This window comes from Lissotriton helveticus, chromosome 9 (assembly GCF_964261635.1).
Source record: "Lissotriton helveticus chromosome 9, aLisHel1.1, whole genome shotgun sequence".
NCBI lineage: Eukaryota > Metazoa > Chordata > Amphibia > Caudata > Salamandridae > Lissotriton > Lissotriton helveticus.
This window is the reverse complement of record NC_136070.1, coordinates 93,214,250-93,237,296: the sequence shown is the minus strand read 5'-3', so window position 1 is coordinate 93,237,296 and position 23,047 is coordinate 93,214,250. Positions and strand designations below refer to the sequence as shown.

At 44.2% G+C, this 23,047-nt stretch overlaps 1 protein-coding gene across 2 annotated transcripts in view; it reads right to left on the bottom strand.

Moving 5' to 3' along the window:
- Positions 1-11,085: 11,085 nt before the first annotated feature.
- The window catches only part of AQR (aquarius intron-binding spliceosomal factor), a 273,023-nt gene continuing 261,061 nt past the window's right edge, over positions 11,086-23,047 (bottom strand). The window contains exon 35 of one of the 2 annotated variants that reach the window (XM_078659545.1): positions 11,086-12,434. In XM_078659545.1, the coding sequence (XP_078515671.1) occupies positions 12,042-12,434 (393 nt within the window). In that variant the 3' untranslated portion in view covers positions 11,086-12,041. The remainder of the gene's footprint in view (positions 12,435-23,047) is intronic. The other variant, XM_078659546.1, reaches the window with a different exon arrangement.

Sequence of the window (23,047 nt, the reverse complement as noted above, 5' to 3'; positions counted from 1 at the left end):
TTTGGGTATGGCGGAATATTATAACAAGTTCGTGCCCCATTTTGCTAACAAGACATCTAACATGAGAGAGCTATTAAAAAAGGGAGTAAAATTTTCCTGGTCTCAGGTGTGCCAGAAGGAATATGAAAGTGTTAAGCGTGATTTAAGTCTAGCTCCTTCCTTACAGAGTTTTGATGTAAGTAATGATTCAATTTTGGTCACTGATGCTAGTTCTAAGGGCCTAGGAGTTGTGCTCAAGCAGATGAGGGATGGGAAGGAGATCACTATCTTGTTTCTGTCTAGATCTTTAGTGGACCCTGAGTTATCGTACTCCGTAATTGAAAAAGAGGCTCTTTGTATTTATTGGGCAATTAGGAAGTTGAAGAAGTTTCTCTGGGGTAATTCGTTTTTGTGGTTCACACTGACCATAAACCGTTGAAGGAAATATTTCACAAAAAAGGTCTGGATGCTGTTTCTTCACGTATTTGCAAATGGGTTATTGCACTTCAAGACTTTGAATTCGACGTGAGGTACTTACCAGGGGTGAATAATAAAGTTGCTGACTGCCTATCAAGATTAGTTGTGGAACAGAATGATCAAACTTCTTTATCCTTAGAGGATTCATGGGAGGTAGATGAGTTTAAGGTATGTGAGATTGTAGAAGGAATCGTTCAGGAGAGTGATTGGAGAGATGCCATGGGTACAGATTCTGAATTGCAAGAAGTTGGTGATTTGGTGACTAAAGGATGGCCTTGTCTTAAGAGTTTGAGCGTTGCTGCCAAAAGATACTGGAACGTTAGGGACGAGTTATCTTTAAGGGATGGCTTGTTGTGGAGAGGTACTAGACTAGTCCCGCCTTCTCTGATGAGGGAAAGAATTCTTCTTTTAGCTCACCAGGGTCACCAAGGCATATCAAAAACTAAAGAGAGAATACGTTTGCATTTCTGGTGGCCAGGTATAGATATTTTTGTGGAACGATTGATTCGTGATTGCGTTGAATGTTGTTCTTCTGATAAAGTTTGCAAGACGAGGACGCAACCAATGGTCATCAGGGAGGTACCCGTACGGTGTTGGCAGGATGTAGCTATGGACATCCTAGGTCCGATTTCTTCTGTGGCTGGTCAGAGGTATGTGTTAGTTCTGATTGACATGTTCTCACGTTGGCCTGAGATAAAAATCACCAAAAATATTGAGACCAAAGATGTGGTCAAGTTTTTGAGTGATATTTTTGCTAGGGAAGGTTTCCCAGAGACGATTCTTACTGACAATGGCGTACAGCTGGTATCAAAAGAGATGGAAGCCTTCTTAGTGAACAAAGGTATCAAACATAAGCGTTGTTCTCTTTATCATCCAGAAAGTAACGGTATGGTGGAGAGGTTCAACCGTGTGCTTAAGGAGTCTATTCAGATTTCTAAGGATCAGGGTTCGGATTGGAAGGACAATGTGATGGATAGAGTTGCGGTATATAGAATTACGCCGCATTCCACCACGGGGGAGATTCCTTTCGAACTCTTTCGTGGTCGCACTCCAAACACCCCGATATTTCAAACTTGGATGAGGAATTTAGGTGTGGAAACAGTGAATCACAACAGGGGCCTAAGTTCATTGAGACAGGAGATAAAATCCAAGTTGAGGAAGAAGAACTTTGATTGCAGGCATGCGGTTGCTCGTTCCAATGTATGTGTAGGGGATCGGGTGAGGATACGTCTTCCACTTAGATCCTCGGGACCGAAATACTCTTCTCCCTTTTATGTTTCTAAAGTATTTCGCAATGCTGTTAAGCTAAATGATGGGAGGGTTTGGAATCTGAATCGGGTTGCTTCTTGTTCAGGTACTCCCTCAAAGGTTAGTGGTGATGTTCCTGCTGGTAACTCTTTATCAAACAGCAAGTCAGTTAATAAAAAGGGAAACGTCGAACCTGATGTTTGTCAGGAGAAGCACACGTCGAACCCGTATTCCTGCAGCTCTTTGTGACTTTGTTTTAAACTAACTAATGTTTATGTTTCAGGGGAAGATGTGTAGTATCCTTCTTTGATGTGTTATTAGTAGTTAAGAATGTTATTCTTAAAATCTATGATGTAGTCATGAAAAGATTCTAAATGATGCTGAGACAGTCAGTTGCTGCCAGCCTGTGTATCCTGTGGATGAGATCCTTTTCTTCCTGAAATTTGAATAAAGTTCAACCTTTTATCTACCTTGCTCTTGGGATGTACTGCTGCCCTGCTGCCAAAAGATACTGGAACGTTAGGGACGAGTTATCTTTAAGGGATGGCTTGTTGTGGAGAGGTACTAGACTAGTCCCGCCTTCTCTGATGAGGGAAAGAATTCTTCTTTTAGCTCACCAGGGTCACCAAGGCATATCAAAAACTAAAGAGAATACGTTTGCATTTCTGGTGGCCAGGTATAGATATTTTTGTGGAACGATTGATTCGTGATTGCGTTGAATGTTGTTCTTCTGATAAAGTTTGCAAGACGAGGACGCAACCAATGGTCATCAGGGAGGTAACCGTACGGTGTTGGCAGGATGTAGCTATGGACATCCTAGGTCCGATTTCTTCTGTGGCTGGTCAGAGGTATGTGTTAGTTCTGATTGACATGTTCTCACGTTGGCCTGAGATAAAAATCACCAAAAATATTGAGACCAAAGATGTGGTCAAGTTTTTGAGTGATATTTTTGCTAGGGAAGGTTTCCCAGAGACGATTCTTACTGACAATGGCGTACAGCTGGTATCAAAAGAGATGGAAGCCTTCTTAGTGAACAAAGGTATCAAACATAAGCGTTGTTCTCTTTATCATCCAGAAAGTAACGGTATGGTGGAGAGGTTCAACCGTGTGCTTAAGGAGTCTATTCAGATTTCTAAGGATCAGGGTTCGGATTGAAAGGACAATGTGATGGATAGAGTTGCGGTATATAGAATTACGCCACATTCCACCACAGGGGAGATTCCTTTCGAACTCTTTCGTGGTCGCACTCCAAACACCCCGATATTTCAAACTTGGATGAGGAATTTAGGTGTGGAAACAGTGAATCACAACAGGGGCCTAAGTTCATTGAGACAGGAGATAAAATCCAAGTTGAGGAAGAAGAACTTTGATTGCAGGCATGCGGTTGCTCGTTCCAATGTTTGTGTAGGGGATCGGGTGAGGATACGTCTTCCACTTAGATCCTCGGGACCGAAATACTCTTCTCCCTTTTATGTTTCTAAAGTATTTCGCAATGCTGTTAAGCTAAATGATGGGAGGGTTTGGAATCTGAATCGGGTTGCTTCTTGTTCAGGTACTCCCTCAAAGGTTAGTGGTGATGTTCCTGCTGGTAACTCTTTATCAAACAGCAAGTCAGTTAATAAAAAGGGAAACGTCGAACCTGATGTTTGTCAGGAGAAGCACACGTCGAACCCGTATTCCTGCAGCTCTTTGTGACTTTGTTTTAAACTAACTAATGTTTATGTTTCAGGGGAAGATGTGTAGTATCCTTCTTTGATGTGTTATTAGTAGTTAAGAATGTTATTCTTAAAATCTATGATGTAGTCATGAAAAGATTCTAAATGATGCTGAGACAGTCAGTTGCTGCCAGCCTGTGTATCCTGTGGATGAGATCCTTTTCTTCCTGAAATTTGAATAAAGTTCAACCTTTTATCTACCTTGCTCTTGGGATGTACTGCTGCCCTGCTGCCAAAAGATACTGGAACGTTAGGGACGAGTTATCTTTAAGGGATGGCTTGTTGTGGAGAGGTACTAGACTAGTCCCGCCTTCTCTGATGAGGGAAAGAATTCTTCTTTTAGCTCACCAGGGTCACCAAGGCATATCAAAAACTAAAGAGAATACGTTTGCATTTCTGGTGGCCAGGTATAGATATTTTTGTGGAACGATTGATTCGTGATTGCGTTGAATGTTGTTCTTCTGATAAAGTTTGCAAGACGAGGACGCAACCAATGGTCATCAGGGAGGTAACCGTACGGTGTTGGCAGGATGTAGCTATGGACATCCTAGGTCCGATTTCTTCTGTGGCTGGTCAGAGGTATGTGTTAGTTCTGATTGACATGTTCTCACGTTGGCCTGAGATAAAAATCACCAAAAATATTGAGACCAAAGATGTGGTCAAGTTTTTGAGTGATATTTTTGCTAGGGAAGGTTTCCCAGAGACGATTCTTACTGACAATGGCGTACAGCTGGTATCAAAAGAGATGGAAGCCTTCTTAGTGAACAAAGGTATCAAACATAAGCGTTGTTCTCTTTATCATCCAGAAAGTAACGGTATGGTGGAGAGGTTCAACCGTGTGCTTAAGGAGTCTATTCAGATTTCTAAGGATCAGGGTTCGGATTGAAAGGACAATGTGATGGATAGAGTTGCGGTATATAGAATTACGCCACATTCCACCACAGGGGAGATTCCTTTCGAACTCTTTCGTGGTCGCACTCCAAACACCCCGATATTTCAAACTTGGATGAGGAATTTAGGTGTGGAAACAGTGAATCACAACAGGGGCCTAAGTTCATTGAGACAGGAGATAAAATCCAAGTTGAGGAAGAAGAACTTTGATTGCAGGCATGCGGTTGCTCGTTCCAATGTTTGTGTAGGGGATCGGGTGAGGATACGTCTTCCACTTAGATCCTCGGGACCGAAATACTCTTCTCCCTTTTATGTTTCTAAAGTATTTCGCAATGCTGTTAAGCTAAATGATGGGAGGGTTTGGAATCTGAATCGGGTTGCTTCTTGTTCAGGTACTCCCTCAAAGGTTAGTGGTGATGTTCCTGCTGGTAACTCTTTATCAAACAGCAAGTCAGTTAATAAAAAGGGAAACGTCGAACCTGATGTTTCTGTCAGGAGAAGCACACGTCGAACCCGTATTCCTGCAGCTCTTTGTGACTTTGCTTTAAAGTAACTAATGTTTATGTTTCAGGGGAAGATGTGTGGTATCCTTCTTTGATGTGTTATTAGTAGTTAAGAATGTTATTCTTAGAATGTATGATGTAGTCATGAAAAGATTCTAAATGATGCTGAGACAGTAAGTTGCTGCCAGCCTGTGTATCCTGTGGATGAGATCCTTTTCTTCCTGAAATTTGAATAAAGTTCAACCTTTTATCTACCTTGCTGTTGGGATGTACTTCTTCACATGTTGTCCATGAACACCTGCATTAGCCTTCCTTTGATGGAGGGTAGAAAGGCTTTTAATCCGAGCCTGATCTCCCGGAGCTCCAGAAGGTTGATGCTGCCGGAGACCAGAGGACTCTGATCTCCACCTCTCCCGGATGGCCGCCCGACCCCAGGAGTGATGCATCTGTCAACACAGTTATGGTTGGGGAAGGGAGAGTGGTCTGCCGCTGAACCAATTGTGGTTTGTTAACCGCCACTGCAGATCCTTTGCAGCTCCCTCTGAGATCTGGACCATGTTGGAGAGATTCCCCTGATGATATGCCCACTGGAACGTCCGGTCCCACTGCGGAGCCTGCATATGTCACAAGAACGATGCAGGATTCCATAAGGTCCAGAAGCCTCAGCCAGTCCCACCGAAATCCAGGATAGAGACTGAAACATCGGTATCATAGGCTGGATGCGCTATTTGGGAGGATATGCCAGAAACAGCACCATGTCCAGAACAGCTCCGATGAAAGGGCGTGTCTGAGAGGGAGTCAGGTGTGACTTAGCACACTGTTAGTGAACCTTCACGAGGGCAGGATGTCTGCCGTAGTCTGGAGGTGGGAGATTACAGCATTGGGTCAGCCTGCCTTCAACAGCCAGTTGTCGAGATAGGGGACAACTGGCACCCCTGATCTCAGCAGCTAAGCTGCAACCTCCGCCATCACCTTGGTGAACACGCAAGGGGCGCTGTTAGGACCAAAAGGGAGCACACTGAAATGAACAAGTTTGTGGCTTACCGTGAACCACAGGTAATACCTGTGAGCCAGCAGGGTGGGAATGTGGAAGTATGTGTCCTTCTAATCCAATGTTACCATCCAGTCTCCCAGGTCAAGGGAAGACAGGACTTGAGCGAGCATGAGCATTCTGAACTTGAAAGGGTGCAGGCCTAGGATAGGACGAAAGCCTCTATCCTTCTTGAGCATCAGAAAGTAGCGGGAATAACAACCACAATCTACTTCGGGCATTGGCACCTTCTCTATGGCTCCCTTGACCAAGAGAGTTGTCGCTTCCTGGCAGAGTAAGGAGAGATGGTCCTCCTTCAGCCTGTCGAAAGTGGGTGACATTAGTGGAGGGGAGGTAAGGAAGTAGCCCCTTTGAACAATCTATAGAACCCAGGGGTCTGATGTTATTGGTCTCTTGTAGGGCAGGTAATGGCGTATCCTGTCTCCCACTGGGTACCCATGATGGTAAGAGGGCAAACTAACAGGTTTGGAGGCTGCAGCTGCCGGCGTGGTGAAGGACTGGAAAGATCTTGGACTACCGGACCCATGGGGACTCTGGGTACTGCATCCTCGGCCACACAAAGGTTGGGAAGCTTGCGTGCCGTGATGGTGGACAGGGATCGTGAGGGGCATGGAAAGGCCCTAGGACCTGACCGTAACCATGTTTTTCTGGTCTCTCAAGAAACGGGAGCCATCAAAGGGCATGTCCATTGGCAATGCTTGGACACTCCTTGAATAGCCAGTTGTTCTCAGTCAGCCATGGTGCAGTAAGGCCCTCAACGAAGAAACTTCTCTGCCCAGCAAGTCGGTTGTGTCCAGACCACATTGGCTGCATCTCTTTCGTCTGCAATAGCTTGGGAAAGTAGGGTCAGGGCCTCCTCCGGAAACATGGGCAGCACCTGCGCAACCGAATACCACAGTGCATGGGAGTAAAGGCCCAAAAGGCACTTGGTGTTCACAGACTGCAGTGCCAGGCTGGTGGTAGGAAACATTTTCTTTCCAAAGGTATTCTGCATCTTGGATTTCCTAGCCGGTGGACTGGTAGGAAATGTGCCAGGATTTACCTGGGAGGTGGAAGCTTGGACCACCAAGCTCTCCAGGGTAGGGTGTTGCGTAGGAAAATTGGGGTCTTCTGGGACGGGCAGTAGCGGCGGGCATTAGTCCCCTTTTCACAGGATCTCCTGTGCATGGTTTGGACCAAGTCCCAAGCAGGAGTCCCTTGAGGGCTTAATTAAATGGAAGAAGCGGTTCTGAGGGGGGTTACTCCCGGCTGTAGCACCTCTGTCAAGACGTTAGTCTTGACTGACACTGAGGGTAGGCTAAGGTTCAGGACCTCAGCCATCCTTCTCACCACCACTTTAAAAGAGACTTCCTCCTCCGTAACCACAGTAGGAGGAGAGACCATGCCAGTATCTAGAGAGGTGTCCAGTCTGCTGGCGTCTGCCAATTCCTTACTCCAGTCCATGTTAGGGCCTAGGGGCTGGTTTCCTTCAGGGTCTATCGACTCCTCCCCAAGTTCCAAACCATAGGAATAGGGCTAAAGCTCAGGCCTGGGAGGCATAGCTTCAGTCGGCGTTAGGGATGGCATCACCGATGCTGTGGGCACTCACATTGAGACGGGTGCCAGTCGTACCACCTTGACCTTCCCCAGCGCCGATGCTTTACCATCCAAGGGGTCCAATTGAAGCCAGGGACCGAACTGCCAGCGGAGAACCAGTGGGGTCCCTCCCAAACCCATGGGGTCTGAAAGCAAGCAAGTTTGGTTGGGGTCGTGCCGACTCCCAGAAACTCGGTGAGGCGTTGAGCAGGCCCAGGAGCAACTGCGGCGCAAGGCCTCGAATGACAACGCTCCCTTGTCTCATCAGATGACTTTGAAGGACAGGGTGAAACCGGAACCTCTTTGACTTCATACTTTTCTTTTTCCTGTGGAATTTACCCAAGGATGACGGAGTGCAACAAGGATCTTCGGCTCCACAACTGGTCTTTGGACCTACCTCTTGACTGGGATCAAGACCGTCACAGCACACACTTCGAGCAGCAAGGATCTCTGGGAGCATGGCGCAGCAGTTGACACAGGGCCTTGCATCATGGTCGTATTCTAGGCACCGGAGGCAAACAAGGTGCCCAGGGCTTGGAGTTGGCATTTCTAGTAGACATCTTGCCACACCAAGAGAAGATTCTCAACAAGACTTAGACAAAAGGCCAAAAAATGTCAGTCAAAAAATAACTTGGGTAGCTCTCTCTGGATCTGCACTGACTGGCGCATAAAGAATTAACTGATGTCAGTGCGGCGGGGTGGCGCCTATATAGGCACTGCACACGTCACTTTAGGTGTGGAAAACTCCATGTGGAGCCAAATGGCACCTACTGGAGCGCAGGGGTACTGCTCATGAAAATGTTTCTGGATCTAGTCTAATGCCTGGGGATAATTCTACGGTTAGGAATCTGCAGCTAGAAGTCTTTTTAGATATGGGTTATGAAGAGCTGCTTGCCCCACAGCCACATCTTGGTTGGTAGTAGCGTCTAAACAGTAACACCTGGTGGAAGTATGCCCGATTCATCCATTTGGCCGCCCTGCATATATATATTAGGCAATGATAATCCAGCAAACAATGCTGTACATGTTGCAATACTTCTAGTCATGTGGGATCTAACCTTAGAGTCAAGAAGTCTTCCTGCCTTTTCAAGACAGAAAGCTATAGCAGCTGAAAACCATCTGGCTATACTGGACCTTAACTAGGCTTGTTCCATCCTTGGAGGTGCAAAAGCGACTAGATGCTGATCAGACTTTCAGAAGGGTTTAGTTCTTTCGATATAGAATTTGAGAAACTGCTTAACATCAAGAGAATGCAGTGCTGTTTCAGGTGTATTCGACGGATTTCGGAAAAATATTATTAAGACAACTGGTTCATTAGGGTGAAAGTCTGTTGGGACTCTAGGAATGAATTGAGGGATAGTCCGTAAAATAACTGCATCCTTTTTAATCTGCATGCAAGATTGCTGAATTGCAAAGCCCTTTATTTCAATAATTCTCCTCACCGATGTCATGCTAGAAGGAGGGCCATGGCTGGTTGATTTGTTCCTTAGTGGTCCCATGAACAGTCAACAGTTTGGAATTAAAGGAATGCATCCCCAGAAACGATTTGTATTTCCTGACTAAAACTGACTTTTTTCTTGAGATTGTAGAATCCACTATCATCATCATCCTCCAAACCTCCTAACTCTACGAGACGGACAAGCGGCAAAGTTGAAAACTTGCTTGGTGATTTCTGGTATGGTTTCAGGGTTTCAGTCATTTTCAGTGATGTGCCCATCGACAGTGCTGGCCTTGTATGAACTGGTGTAGAATGCTGGTGCGTAGCGTTTGTCGGGGTCATGGACGGGACGCCATCAAAATGGCCATCGATGGAGCGGCAGTTGATAATTTCGTTGACTAAGTAATCTATGATGGAGTCGATGACGTAGCGGTCATCAGCTGTCTCGTAGACGAATTGTCATACACATTAACACCTGAATGGATGTAGATGGCTTTGCTAATGAAGGAGTAATCACTACAAATCTTGACGATGATGATGCCACTGATACACTGGTGGTGTCGTTGTTGTAGACAATGATACTGCTGTCAACGGTCTCATTGACAGTTTTGTCGTCAATGCGTGAGGTCTACTAACAGATCCTGACGCAGATTTTTTTATATGTGAAGAAGCCAAAGCAACATCAAAATGTGTAGATGGTTCTGACCTTGTTTTCCCTGTTTTAGAAGACCCAGGAGATGGCAGATGGCTAGATTTGTGTTGTGCACCCCTGCGGTTTTCTTTTTTTTGTTCCCTTTTGTCAACTTTTTACGTGGCTGCTCATAAGCTTTTACCTCTTACATTTCTCTCTTTCTTGGCTGCTGTTGACGGTTCTGGGTCATACTCTCCAGGGCCTGGAGTGCCTGCTAATTCAGTCACTCAATCATCTTTATCTTCATAAAAGTGCACAATAAAAAACAGATCGCAGTGCAAATGTGTAACATGAATTACATTCATAATAATATATCTATTGACAATAAAGTGCTATGAGATTAAGTCAGAACCAGAGGAACAAATACCTGCAAATAGTCCGTAAAAAGAACACATAAAGGGTCCGCTAAGTTGTCCAGGATGTCTTAATGGCTAACTTTGTCATTTAATATAGCATGAATCTGCATAGATCCATAATAATAAAAATATGCAGCACACGCAAAGGCATTTTAAATAAGAGCAATCAGCAAAGTTAAAATGATCAATAGTCAGGGTTCAAATACAAGTTTCAAATAATGTTGATGTGCTACAGTTAGTGAACCCCTAGAATTAAGAGTCAGACATGAAAGATACAGCATGAAGTTAAAATGGTCAATGCTCAGGATGCAAGTACAATTTTCAAAAAATATTGATATGTTGCAGTTAATACTGAAACCTTTTAGCTCATAGATTTCCTGCTAATTCCCTTTTCTGTGCCTACAGAGGAAGTCTTGCTTCCCTGTCTTGCAAAGTTTTTTCAGAAAATGTTCTGCAATACTTGCAGTCCTTGCTTGGCCTTGTGAGTAGGGTGTATGCAATATAGGCATTCTTTGTGAGGGTCCTCTGAGAAAAGCCTCAGTTTTTCAGAGTAACACCTTTTTGGACAATTCTGTCATGTAAAATTGTCATGGAAATCACAGATGCAATATAACCTGTAAGTAAAATGTAAAGAAAGTTCAGAGCAAAAGCTTCTGAAAGAACTGAGCAGAGCTCAGGGAGACTCTTCACACGATGTGCGGGCAGGAATCTGAAGTTTGATGACCCTCGAGGGGAAGGATGATTCAAGAACTCTTCTTTGATTGGTCAGACACTGTTCTTTCCTAAAACAATGTGAATTGGTTAACAAGGTAACTGCCATGGGCTTCACTGTGAGATGCTTGGTCTTTTACTGCTTGCAGTAATTAACCACAGGACTCCCACCTCAACAACAGCAAAGATTCAAGCATGTAAATCTATGAAAGATTCAATAATGGAGAACAGGTTATACCCATGGTTAGATCAGAACATTTGACAGTGGTGTTATTAATGCAACAGTAGAACAGAGTACAGATAAGCCTGCTAAGATTAAAGTTTAACACACAGGAAGTCTTAATAGTTCTGTTTACGAAAGTTTTCTTAACTAATTTTGCTTTGGTTCAGTCTCATCTCAAGACTGAGTTCTGCTAAATAACAAGTCATAAAATGGATGAACACAGTTCATAAAAGCAATAACAATATTTTAATTAAAATGTGTAACTTCATTTTTTAAAGTTACATTTTCTCGACTCAGATGTTTTCTTTGAATCAACACTAGTAGAAAGCAGTGGTTCGCTAATATGATGAAAGAATAAATATAAAAATTGTCACAATATGTGAATACGGCCAGAAATCCAGCAGCATAATTATTTGAAGCTGAACTTTCCAAATGCCCCGGTGTAGAATTAAACACATTTTAGACAAACCTTTGGACCTCAATACTCAATATTACCACATTCACTGTCTTTTTCATGACGGAGTCAACTTTGACCTTTGCCTCATCAATAGTAACATAAGTATCCGAAGACACCCATCTAGAAAAACAATATCCACAACTGAGAAAGACAAATATCAAACTTAAATTGCTAATGCAAATAACTGCTAGTAAGACATAGTTCGAGAAGTGGCATAGTAATGTTCCAAAAATAGCCAATACCATATGGCTAAAACCAGGTATTGCACTCGGCAAGTATAAAATAAAAACTTTATTGGTAGATCAGAGACTAAACTGAAGCGCTGCCAATTCCAACAATGGAAAATGCGCTACAACAAGACTACCACTGATGGAATATCCAGTCAAGGATATCCTCGCCCAACAGTCCATTTGCAATCGGTGGTTAACTTGGCCCACTAGCAGTCCTCATAACGCCTTTATCTTGGATACAAAGGCTGCACTGTGGCTTAGTTCTTAAATGTACACATTCAAACAACTGCATTGCATGCTCTCGGATCACCCACTCCCACAAAGGCACTGGCTAAAAATGCTCAGTGAAAGGAAAGACTTTAATTCGGCAAGTCATAATGTGAAATCATGACTATCCAGGTCACTGGGACTTGATGTCCTATCTGTTGCGTGGACTCGGTCTCTCCATAGAGTGCTGAATTTGTCAGGACAAGAATCCATGGCTGAACGATTCACATTAGGTCTCAGTCTCATCATCAGAGTCACTGTCTTCACTGTCACTGTCTCTACCTGGGTGCTCAGGCATTTTTTGATGCTCTATTTCTGAAACCTCTTTTTCGATTGGCTCAGAGGCCTCCGCCGATGCCACTTGTAATGCAGCATTCACTTCTTGTTCATTACCAGAGGTAGACGCTGCAGTGACTGTGGTTTCCACAATTGTGGGGGTTTCAGTTACCAGCACTGCTTCCAGATTCATGGAGGGCTTGGCCACAGGCTCTGCTTCAAGACTAAGGGGCTCAGAACTAGTCAGCAGTTGCTCACTTGTGGGGAGTTCTGCATCAATTTCTGGATCTTGAGTCAAAGGTGGATCCGTTTCTTCTACTAGCTCTGGTGGCGGCAAGAGTACCTGCTAAGAAAGAGAAAACAACAAATCATTATTAGTATTAAAATAAGTAACTTGCCATTTTGCCAAAATGAAATACAGTTACCTACCTGTAACAAAAATGTCCAAGATGAGTATTTTTGATTCACAGGCTCCGATTACTCATTATTTTGCTGAAGTGGAATTAGTTCTGACTTACTATCTCTGGACATAGTAGTCCTTTCAAGAGTTTTTCCAAAATCCCTTCACAGATGAAACTATTCTATTGTCCATTTTGAAGAGGACGCTGTAATGACTGTACAGATGAAACATGGGGACTGGTAGGATAGAAGTGAATCTAGATTGAAGACAAGTCTAAAGAAGTATTGTCAGAAAAGGAGGTTTATTTTCTTCTCCAGCTCAGGATCGTTGGTTTCACAAGCTTTGAAAGGAATAGACAAAACCTCACTGGTAAGTGGAATATTTACTATCTTACTTTCAAAGACAGATTTCCTTAACTGGGCATTGGCCCTAGATTTTATGTTGAAATATTTGCAAGGTTGTCATAATAATTTAATGTGGTGATCTTAAATATTTCCACAGAAGTAATATTGCTCTAAGAGCATCGCAGGGGCATTTTGTCTCTCACAGAGTAAGGCCTAGGCTGATTACAGAGATGTTGCTTGGTCTTAAAACGCAAAATTCAAAGCAAGAGAATAAAAACACAAGGATATTCCCTGTGCCACAGATAACAAAAGTTTGTGTGGTGACCTCCAAATTCTTTGCACAGAGTGACTGATCGAGAGTTTTTGAAAAAATCTTAGGCAGTCCAACTTATCAGTGGACAGTAGAGGAATGCAGATCATCAACTTACCAGCTGGACAGATGTTAATCAATCGAATTTCAATGTCAATTCACTAGTGCATCACCACCCTGACTCCGAAGAATGAGATCAATGTCAAAACATAAAAGTAGATTTTAAACCTCAAAGCCAGGAACTCAAGAACAAAACCAATCTTTGGCCCCCTAAGTAGCTCCTCAGGATTGCATCTTAGGAACGGTAATCTTTCATTACTTAGCAGCCATTACTACGACTTACCATTAGTGCGCATTTTTTACTTAGCAGGAGCTTTTACTACGCATGGTTTTTCTTAGCATGCTTTCACTTCGCATATGCCGTTACTTCGCATATGCCCTTACTTCGCAAATTAAATTATTTGCAGACTATCCACCACGAGGTGCACCATGAAGCAAGAGAAGAGTGGATCCATGGTTGAAGGTGAAGAGAGGGACCATGAGGAGAGAGAGGTAAGTGGGGCAGTGTAGTTTTTAGGGTCATGCAGGGTGTTATCTTTAAGGTTTAAGGGTTTTGTATGTGTAGTGTAGAGTAGTTTTTTGGGGTTTAAGGTAGTGTTGTAGTGCATGTGTAATGTAGGGGGTAGTGTTTCAGGGTTTAGGGTAGTGTTGCAGTGTATGTGTAGTGTAGGGTACTGGTTTAGGGTAGTGCTGTAGTGTATGTGTAGTGTAGGGTACTGTTTTAGGGTTTAGGGTAGTGTATGTGTAGTGTAGGGGTAGTGTTTTAGGGTTTAGGGTAGTGTTGTAGTGTAGGAGGTAGTGGTTTAGGGTAGTGTTGTAGTGTATGTGTAGTGTAGGGTAGTGTTTTAGGGTAGTGTTGTAGTGTATGTGTAGTGTAGGGGGTAGTGTTATAGGGTTAAGGGTAGTCTTGTAGTGTAGGGGGTAGTGTTTTAGGGTAGTGTTGTAGTGTATGTGTATGTGTAGGGTAGTGTTTTAGGGTAGTGTTGTTGTGTAGTGTAGGGGGTAGTGTTTTAGGGATTAGGGTAGTCTTGTAGTGTATGTGTAGTGTAGGGGGTAGTGTTTTAGGGTTTAGGGAAGTGCTGTAGTGTATGTGTAGGGTAGTGTTTTAGGGTTTAGGGTAGTGTTGTAGTGTATGTGTAGTGTAGGGGGTCGTGTTTTAGGGTTTAGGGTAGTGTTGTAGTGTATGTGTAGTGTAGGGGGAAGTGTTTTAGGGTTTGGGGTAGTGCTGTAGTGTATGTGTAGTGTAGGGTAGTGTTTTAGGGTTTAGGGAAGTGTAGGGGGCGTGGAGGGTAGTGTTGGCGTGTAGGGAAAAAAAAGAAAAAAAGAATCTGTATGCGTAGTAAAAACCTGCAAAGTAATGTACTGCTAAGTAATGCCACTTCAATGCTTTTCAATGATTTTGTGAAGTAATGGCATGCGTTATAAAATGCTGCTAAATAAAGGCACTGGTGAAGTAAAAACTTAGTAATAAAAGCATGCTAAGTAATGGCATGCTAAGTAACATCATACATTCCTTAGGAACAGAATGCTTCTCTGACCTGGGCTACAGAGCGCCTCCCTAGTTCAAAATGAATGCAAGGACTGTGCCTCTACACTGCCTTTTCTTATTCAGTTCTTGAAGGCACCCTCGGCACTGATGGGATAAAAAGAATTATGCCACCCATGTTTCATACAAGACAGTAAAAATAAAGAAGCATTGGCCATGCCAATTGGTTTCGCCATATTAGTGTATTATAAAAATATGTCCTCTGTGTGCAGCTTTAGCGGCTGATCCTAGCACCATGATGCCATTAGAGAACAGTTTGTGCTTTATAAATGTCTAAATAGAAATGTTTTAGAATTTGCTCGTGGCAATGCTGATGGCAAAGGAGCAAAAAGATAAGTTACTGGATCAACAATACACAGCACTGAGATACAGCAATAGTAGGGAAACAGGACAGGGGTTCACAGTAAGTGCACTGCTACAACAGAGAAAGGCTGTGATCGGACCCAGCACACTACAATAGTAGGCAGCAGTAGTAATCTTGACCTCACCACCTGGTAGTGTGCCGTAAAAAGTACCTGCGGGCAAAAGAGAGACACGACTGAATGTGTAAACGGGCACATGAGCAAAGCACCTAGGTGGAAAATCAACAGTAGTTTTTAGCATGTGTTCTCTAACTGCCGCGCTTTCTTTCCTAGGTGCTTCGATTATACAATGTAAAAACTTGGGACAATTTAGGACTCGGGGAGCTCCATTTTTTGGGCATCTTCCAGAGGAGCCTCAGTCCCTGTGGCTCTTCATTTTGTGATTACAAAATAAATACAGAATAGTATATTACACCTAAAATGCAATATATGGAGTTGTTTTTCTTCCACTCAAGTTAAGGACAGAGTTCTCTAGGCCAGCGACTACACTAATGAGAAACCTATAGGCAACATACAACTTTAAGTAACATTAAAAGCCAGGGTACACTGGGTGACGCGACCTTACGCTCCGGAGATCCCCCTGGGGATGCTGACGGCATTGCCTCATGGAGGCGACTGGTCACCGTTGTTGGAGTGGGAGGAGTCAGGTTTACAGGTGGTAGGAGATCTCTATGCGGAAGGGCAGATGGTCCCGTTTGGGGTGCTGCAGGAAAACTTTGGTCTCTCGGACGGGGGTTATCTCCTGCACGCGGCGGTCTCTGCTGCAATGCAAAAGCACTGGAAGGTTGGACTAACAGAGCCGGCCACGACTATGGCGTGCCAGTATGTGGTGATGGCGGCGGGCACGATCAAGGCGGTCGCTTGTCTCCAATCGCGGATGCTGAACGAGGGGCTAGAACCACTCTCGCTGCTGAAGGCGAAATGGGAGGACAGTATAGGTAGGCCCATTCCGGATGCGGAATGGGGCCACATACTGGAGCGCACGTGGAAGGGTAGTAGGAACGCCAGGTTCCAGCAGGTGCACTTTTTCATACTGCATAGAGCCTATCTGACCCCGGGGAAACTCCGACGACATTTTCAGGTGCAGGAGGCGGCGTGCCCAAGGTGCGCGACGCCTGGAGTTGAGCTGGACCATATGTTGTGGGGTTGCTCACGGCTGGGCACGTACTGGCCGGAGGTGGGTGAGCTTCTGAATGAGATCACAGACAGAGAAGTGGAGTTTGATATGGCGACATGCCTTCTGCTTTGGTTTCCCCACACGACGAAAACGAAAATCACGAGCAAGTTTATTGATCTGGGGCTCATGCTAGCCCAGAGAGAGATTACGTGGCGCTGGAAATCCAAGGAGGGCCCTTCTCTCAGGAGATGGACAAGCGAGTTGTTGAAATGGTCTACGTGCGAAAGTGTGCTGAGAATGCGACAAGCCACCAGAACGGGTAATGAGAAGAGCCTGGAGAGTGCTAGAGCATGGGAGGTGATTGTACAGGCGTTGCGTGACTGTTTGACGGACGATGAGGATGAGAGTCTTCACGCACAAGGGGATCCATGAAAACAGGCACATGTAGGCATAATGTTTACTGATAGCGGACCATCCTATCATGCATCCACAGTTGCAACCCACATCAGCTACGGCGGGGTGAGGGGGGGAGGGAGGTTTATTGGGGTGTTCTTACATCCCCCTGATAAGGATGGTCCTGGACCCGACGACTAGGGATGTAGTTGGCACCCACATGAGAGAGGCGAGCATACTAAGTAGGGACTTCCCGGGGGAACTGAGTGGTAGGAGCTGGTGGGTGGCCATCCTGGGACGATACCAGCGGAGGCCTACTGCATAGATTCATTGGGACAGAGAGGGGCCGTCAGGGGAGGGCGGATCCTTGTTGGGGATGGTTGGGGGGGAGATAGGGAGCTGTTGAGGGGGTGAACAAAAAAGCAGATACTTCGTTGTTCTGATGGCCGGAAACCCTTATGTACCACTCTTGACGATTTTCTGCAGAAATTTGCCGCTACGCTGCCCGACCTCCGGGATGTGGGCTGATGGGCTGTGTACGATCTGGGGACAACGTAATACCATACAATGAGGTGGGGCTGTAGGCTGTACTGCATTGATGTGTTGTTCTTAATTCTGCAATAAAAACAAATAAAAAAAAATAAATAAAAAAAAAGCCAGGGTACACTGGAAATAAAATGAGAACCAAACCCCAGCAACTTAATGAATGCAAGCCCCGAGTTAAAAATCTGCAACATACTGATCTACGATAGAAGTCGAGATATTTCCAACTGAAAAGGAGCACGCACAGAGGTGAAACAGAACTCGCAACACGGCACCGAAAGGGTTACCTCGAGAGAAGCAACACATCGCCCTATGGGGAGAAGACCGTCACAGGGACTTAACCTGCAACTATTCAGCCTTGACATTTAATCCATTGCCATAAATCAACGAGATGCCTGGATTATTCCTTAATTATTATCTCTCGCTATTCAGTGACATGCCTGGTCCGGGCTGCACATCACAGCTGATTGGCGGCAGGAGCTCAGGGTCACGGCCTCCGTGTGAGCACACGCGCGCGGCTGGAAGTCACCACTGCGGGCATAGAGCGAGGGTGCTCTGGGCAAGAGCCATGGAGGCAGAGCACACATCCGAGACCCTGAAAGCAAAGAGGCGGGTGCAGACGCTGCGGGCAAAGCCACAAAGAGTGCGAAGCCATCCACCAATCACGCACCAAACAAGCACTGAAAATGCAATACGAGAGACATATTGCATTTTCTACAGAAGTGCGGGCGTGAAAGAAGGCATGGATGGGAGCGGTGGGGGCGGGGGGTGCTGCTGGCCTGAGAAGTCACGAACTGCAGGATGGAACAGGAGGAGGCAGGGAAACAAAACTTTTTTAAAGGTAAAGGGGCCGATAGCTGTGAAAGAACAATAATGACGACATGGCCATCAGGAGGCGGGATTAAGTTTATATAAACCATATCATAGACCAAGGAAGTACTGGCTGGTCCCTCTATGTAGGAACCTGGGATTCAGGAGCCATATGCATGCGTACAGAGTATTGAGAACCAGTACCCTGCCCCACATAGTTTTTGCAGTAGCGAAATGCATTATGGCTATGTGGTTGATTAGGAAAAAACTGTTAAAGGCACAAATGTTGACAATATGAATCTGTTTCTTAAAAGTATGAATTGTGCTCTTAATCAGGATTTGAAAAGCTTCTCCTAACCATGATCTATTTTTTTTATCTTTATTACGTCCGTATCAATTTGGCAATTGTTTTTAATTATTGTATTATACTAATGTAATCGTTTTTCACGTGCTGTTTTAATGTATTTTGCATGTATCTTTTATGGTCTAAAAAGACCGAAATAAATTTTTTTGGGATTGGATTGGATTGGTTTATATAAACCAATCAGCATTCAGCATTTACGATTGCGGTAATGAAGCAAGGTGAAGAACAAGATTTTGTTCAGACTTGTGAAGTTAATCTCTCATAACAATAATTGAATTAATAAGCTTGTGGTGAAAATACTAATCAACTTAGTTTAAGAATATAATCATCAATACACGTGGGATGAACTAATGTGCTTTATGTTGCAAACGCAAAGAAGAAATAATAAACTAACCTTGTCTATTGTCTTTGTCAGTATTAAATGCGGCTGTTTAACTAATGGCATGTGCTTATTTTGTGTGCTTATGTTATGTCTTTTCAGTGATGAAAGCTCAAGGAGTTCGTGCAGGAGTTCCTAAAGGAGAAGTAAATATAATTCTGCTTGTTTGTGCTTATGCTAGGTAACATAATTAACAGGATTAATTAGTAAAGGGGGTGGGTAACAGAATGGGTCTCAATTCTTTAATTAATTGATGTCTTGTGTTTGTTTAATAATAGTTTCCAAAGTGAGGCCTAAAGGTGGTTCAGAAAACATGGCTGACAGAACTGCAGACGCGAAAGCTTGTCCACAGCGATGTCTTGCACATGCGTAGCTGTGAAGATTTTTACTGCACAGTCATCATTAATAGAAAAGCAGTTATTTGACTGAGTTGAACGTGCTCTCAGAGAAAAGGCTCAAGGACAGAAACTTAAAGTGTCTGCCAAGGCTAGGAAGTAGATGTTCGAAACTCAAGGAAAAGTTACTTTTTGAGGAAGCAGAAAGATGTGGAAATGAAAAGACAATAGGGCTTATGTGAAGCCTGGACTTGGTCAAGAAACGGAGATGATATAATGTTTTATCATGGACTGACACTGGACAGCCAATGAAAAACTCGGATTTGTCAAGAAGAATGTAAAATGTAGAAAGTTTAGCTAGAAAGAAAGGTATAAAACCTGATACTCGGAACAGGGAAAAACTCTCTTCTTTCCGATTCCTGATTGACGTGACATGCTGTTGGACTTTTGGCGCACGTAAGGACAGCAGACTTTAAATGATTTTTCTTTTCTAGGTGAAGTGAGAAATAGACAGGAAAATAGATTTAGGGAATGGAAACTGTTATTCTGCTAATAATTCATGGTTCTGAGCGTGCTTTGAAAATGTCAGTTTATTAATTAATTTCCTTATTAAAATGCTGCTTTCTTAAATGCTTATCAAATAAAGATTCTAAAACGTAAATGCTTTTTCTTTGTGAAAAATAAAGTTAATAAAATTAGATTTGAAATGACAAGCAGGTCTTGTTTATTCATGATCTAGTTACCATCAGTTGATTCAATCGCCTTGGTGGTCTGATTAATAAAAGATAAATGATAAATCCATGGAAGAATAGAAAAACAGCTGTTGTATATAATTATGTAAATAAAATGTGAGTAGTTTAGCTAATCATACCACCTGATTCAGTCACTCAGAAATTGTCTCATTGGTAGTATGGGCCTTTAAATGTGCATCATGATTAATGGTGAGTATTGAGGTGATAGGTTGCGTTATTGAGACAGTTTTTCAATAGGAGCACTGGATCAGCGGCCAATGACAAAGATAGGTAGAAAGTGGGCGGAGCTTCCCCCACTATAGTGTATACAGCATCTTTCGTCGAGACAGCGCATGCGCTGCCTAGGCGAAACCTAAAAACGAAGATACTTTTGTAGGCAGTTTGTGCTTTGATTGGCACAGGTCAGTTTTTCCAAAGTCTGCATAACCATTTTGCAACATTTACTATCTTTAGCAATTGGAACTGCAAGATACGATTGCGGAGTGCTGTAGTAAAAGACCCACCAAGTTTTGAATCTTTGGTGTGAAGAGGCTAGTGTGGTTGTACAGTCAGGACTTTCCTTACAAGACAGCATCATAGTCAATGGTAAGTAGCCATACGGTTATCAATCAAAAACTGCTATAGAACATTTGAAATAAATGAGATGCCTTGACACATAGCTGAAATGACCTGGACTATACATCATGTAAAATTGAGCATGCACCCTATCCTGTTACAATTATGTCATCTTTAAAATCCATAACTCTGGGCAATAATCCAGAGGCAGACCTTACATGGCATTTCTACAAAGACAAAGAGGGGCAGGCACTAAATAGACAAAGATATGCATATTCCAAGAGAGAAAGAGCAGACTTGGCTAGGCACTGTAGACAACCCCTGCTGAGAAAGGTAAAAAACTTTGCATGTCAGGGGCACTTTTACATTTCTGTGCGTAAAGCTACTGAGTTTTTGTATCATCGATTTCTTTTGCTGGCATGGACTTACACATCATCACCACTTCTGTAGCGCTAAAGACCTAGGATTCGAGTATGCTGGGATGCTGACTTGTGTTTTATTTGATAGTATGAGGGATTAAACCTGATCGCCATTAGCAGCCACCTTAATTTGTAACAGCCAGCAGAAATGTCTACTTATGTAGGTAGGAAGAAAATTGCCTTTATTGCAGAGTTTTGTAACACCTGCACCCTGTCAATATTTGCTTTGAACATTTCTCCTATCAGGGTATTGCCATATTCAGTTTAAGACCCAAACGTAAAAATGTCTTCGGTAACGTATTATCTGGTAGAGACGCAGTATATCCGCAGAGTCAACAACTTTTGAATTCTCCCCAGGTACCAGTCTGGATCTGGAAATTTTTCATCAGTATCTCTGCTTGGTGGTGGTGGGGGGAAGAGACGGCATTGTATGGCTCAACGATGATGTCGACTCCGGTCATGACGTCAGTGGAGCCATTTGAGTCCCCTCCGGCGCATGGACATAAGTTTCTTCTGTGAAACTGCTGGCGTTCTAATGTACTTGCCTTTTTGTTGCTTTGACAGTTTGTGTATGGAAGCAGGTGAGGGATGCACACGAAGGGTTGGTCGGACACTACCAAGTTCCTTAATATCTGTGCGCGTTTTTTTATAATAATGATCCTTTTGTGTAGCTCTTCTTACTGCACTGCTCGCGTTTCGTAAAAGGCACTTATTTCCAGCAGACCCGTGTCGTCTTTAGCAGCACTCCTGAGCGAACATACATAAAGAGCAAGAGCTTCTGTGTAGGAGGATTGTCTAGAAAGAATGGATATGCTTCACCAAACACAGGAGTGCAAAACTCGCAAGTTTATGAGGCCCACATACAGGCAGATCATCCAGTCCAGTACGTTTTTTGTTTCCATTCGGGTGCCTCCCCATGTAACCTCGCCTGCCTCAGGACTATTTATGGGCTTGCAGGAGTGTCGGCGCCTTCCATGTGTTCCGCAGAGCCTCGGCTTAGAAGCACGTGATGTTTGTTTTTTATTTCTTTCTAATTCGAAAATGTGCTCCGTGCTGTAAGAAAGTGCAGTACCCGTGTTTATAAAAAGCTATGTGCATGGCAGCCCCTGAATTGGGCGCCATGGTAGTAAAGTAGTTCTGAAACAAACACATGAACACCTACAGTGTAAGAAAACTGTAGTTGGTCGGTGCTGCTGGACTGAAAAAGGAAGTGATGAATCGGTGCATCAACCAATAAGCACCCAGGAAACAAGAGCGACATAGGAGTGAACAAATGGCAAGCAGCAGATGGGATAACTCTCTGTATAGTGATTACTGCAGCTCTTGCAGAGAGCGCATGCAAGCTGCCTAGGGTGGACCTAAAAGGGGCTCCCCAAATGGAAGAACAGGTTGTTTCCCAGTCAGCCCCTGAAAGAGGACTTTTGCACCATAGGTAGTGACAAGATTAAAACTGTAGACACTTTCCTTAGCATGTCTGCAAAGGAGGAACTTGCCTCCGTAGCAAGGCCAGGGGGAGAAAGCGACCCCAAAGCCGGTGAAGAATCCAGGCCACTAGCCTCTTCCAGAGCAGACAACCACCTCTCCTCCATCTGAGGCACATTAATGCCAGGAATGGGTTTAAAGTGCCCTGCCTCAATCAACACAGGCTGTCTTTCCACAACCTCTTCCTGAGAAGGAATCAAACCTGCATCTTCCCCTCAGTTTGAATAGTCGACTCTGCATCAGGCGTCGCATGATGCACGGAGGAGGAGAAGCAACTTTGACCAATGCAGCCGACGTTAGTGTCAGAGTCGGTTGATCGAAGTCCGGTGTAGTTGGTCGAGATCCCAAAGGACTGTGGCCCTACGCCAAAGCGTCGCCGGCCGCTGTCGACAGGCGCCAATCCATGGTCTTCAACAGCTCAATCATCTCCAAAGGCAATCCTTTCGACGGCACCCCACTCACCTCCTTAGGGCCTAAATGCGTTCCAGAGGGAGATGGGAGCTCAAACATGAGGTGCGAGGAATTATAATATTCCCTCATCTGAGCCATCAATGCCTTGGCTCCAGGAAACACAGGAAGATGTGGTGCGGAGTCGCATACGGCCCCCTCAAGCGTCGAGCGGGAGGAGCCATGGGAGACTGAGTCTCCAACCGGGTAATGTCCGAGAATGCCGCAACTTCACCACTTACCTTTTGACTTTCCTGGTGAATGAAGTCCTCCAGTTTGGCTTCTGCTCCTAGATCGACCCCGCAAACGCTCTTCCAGTGACGATGAAGCCCGAGGCTGGG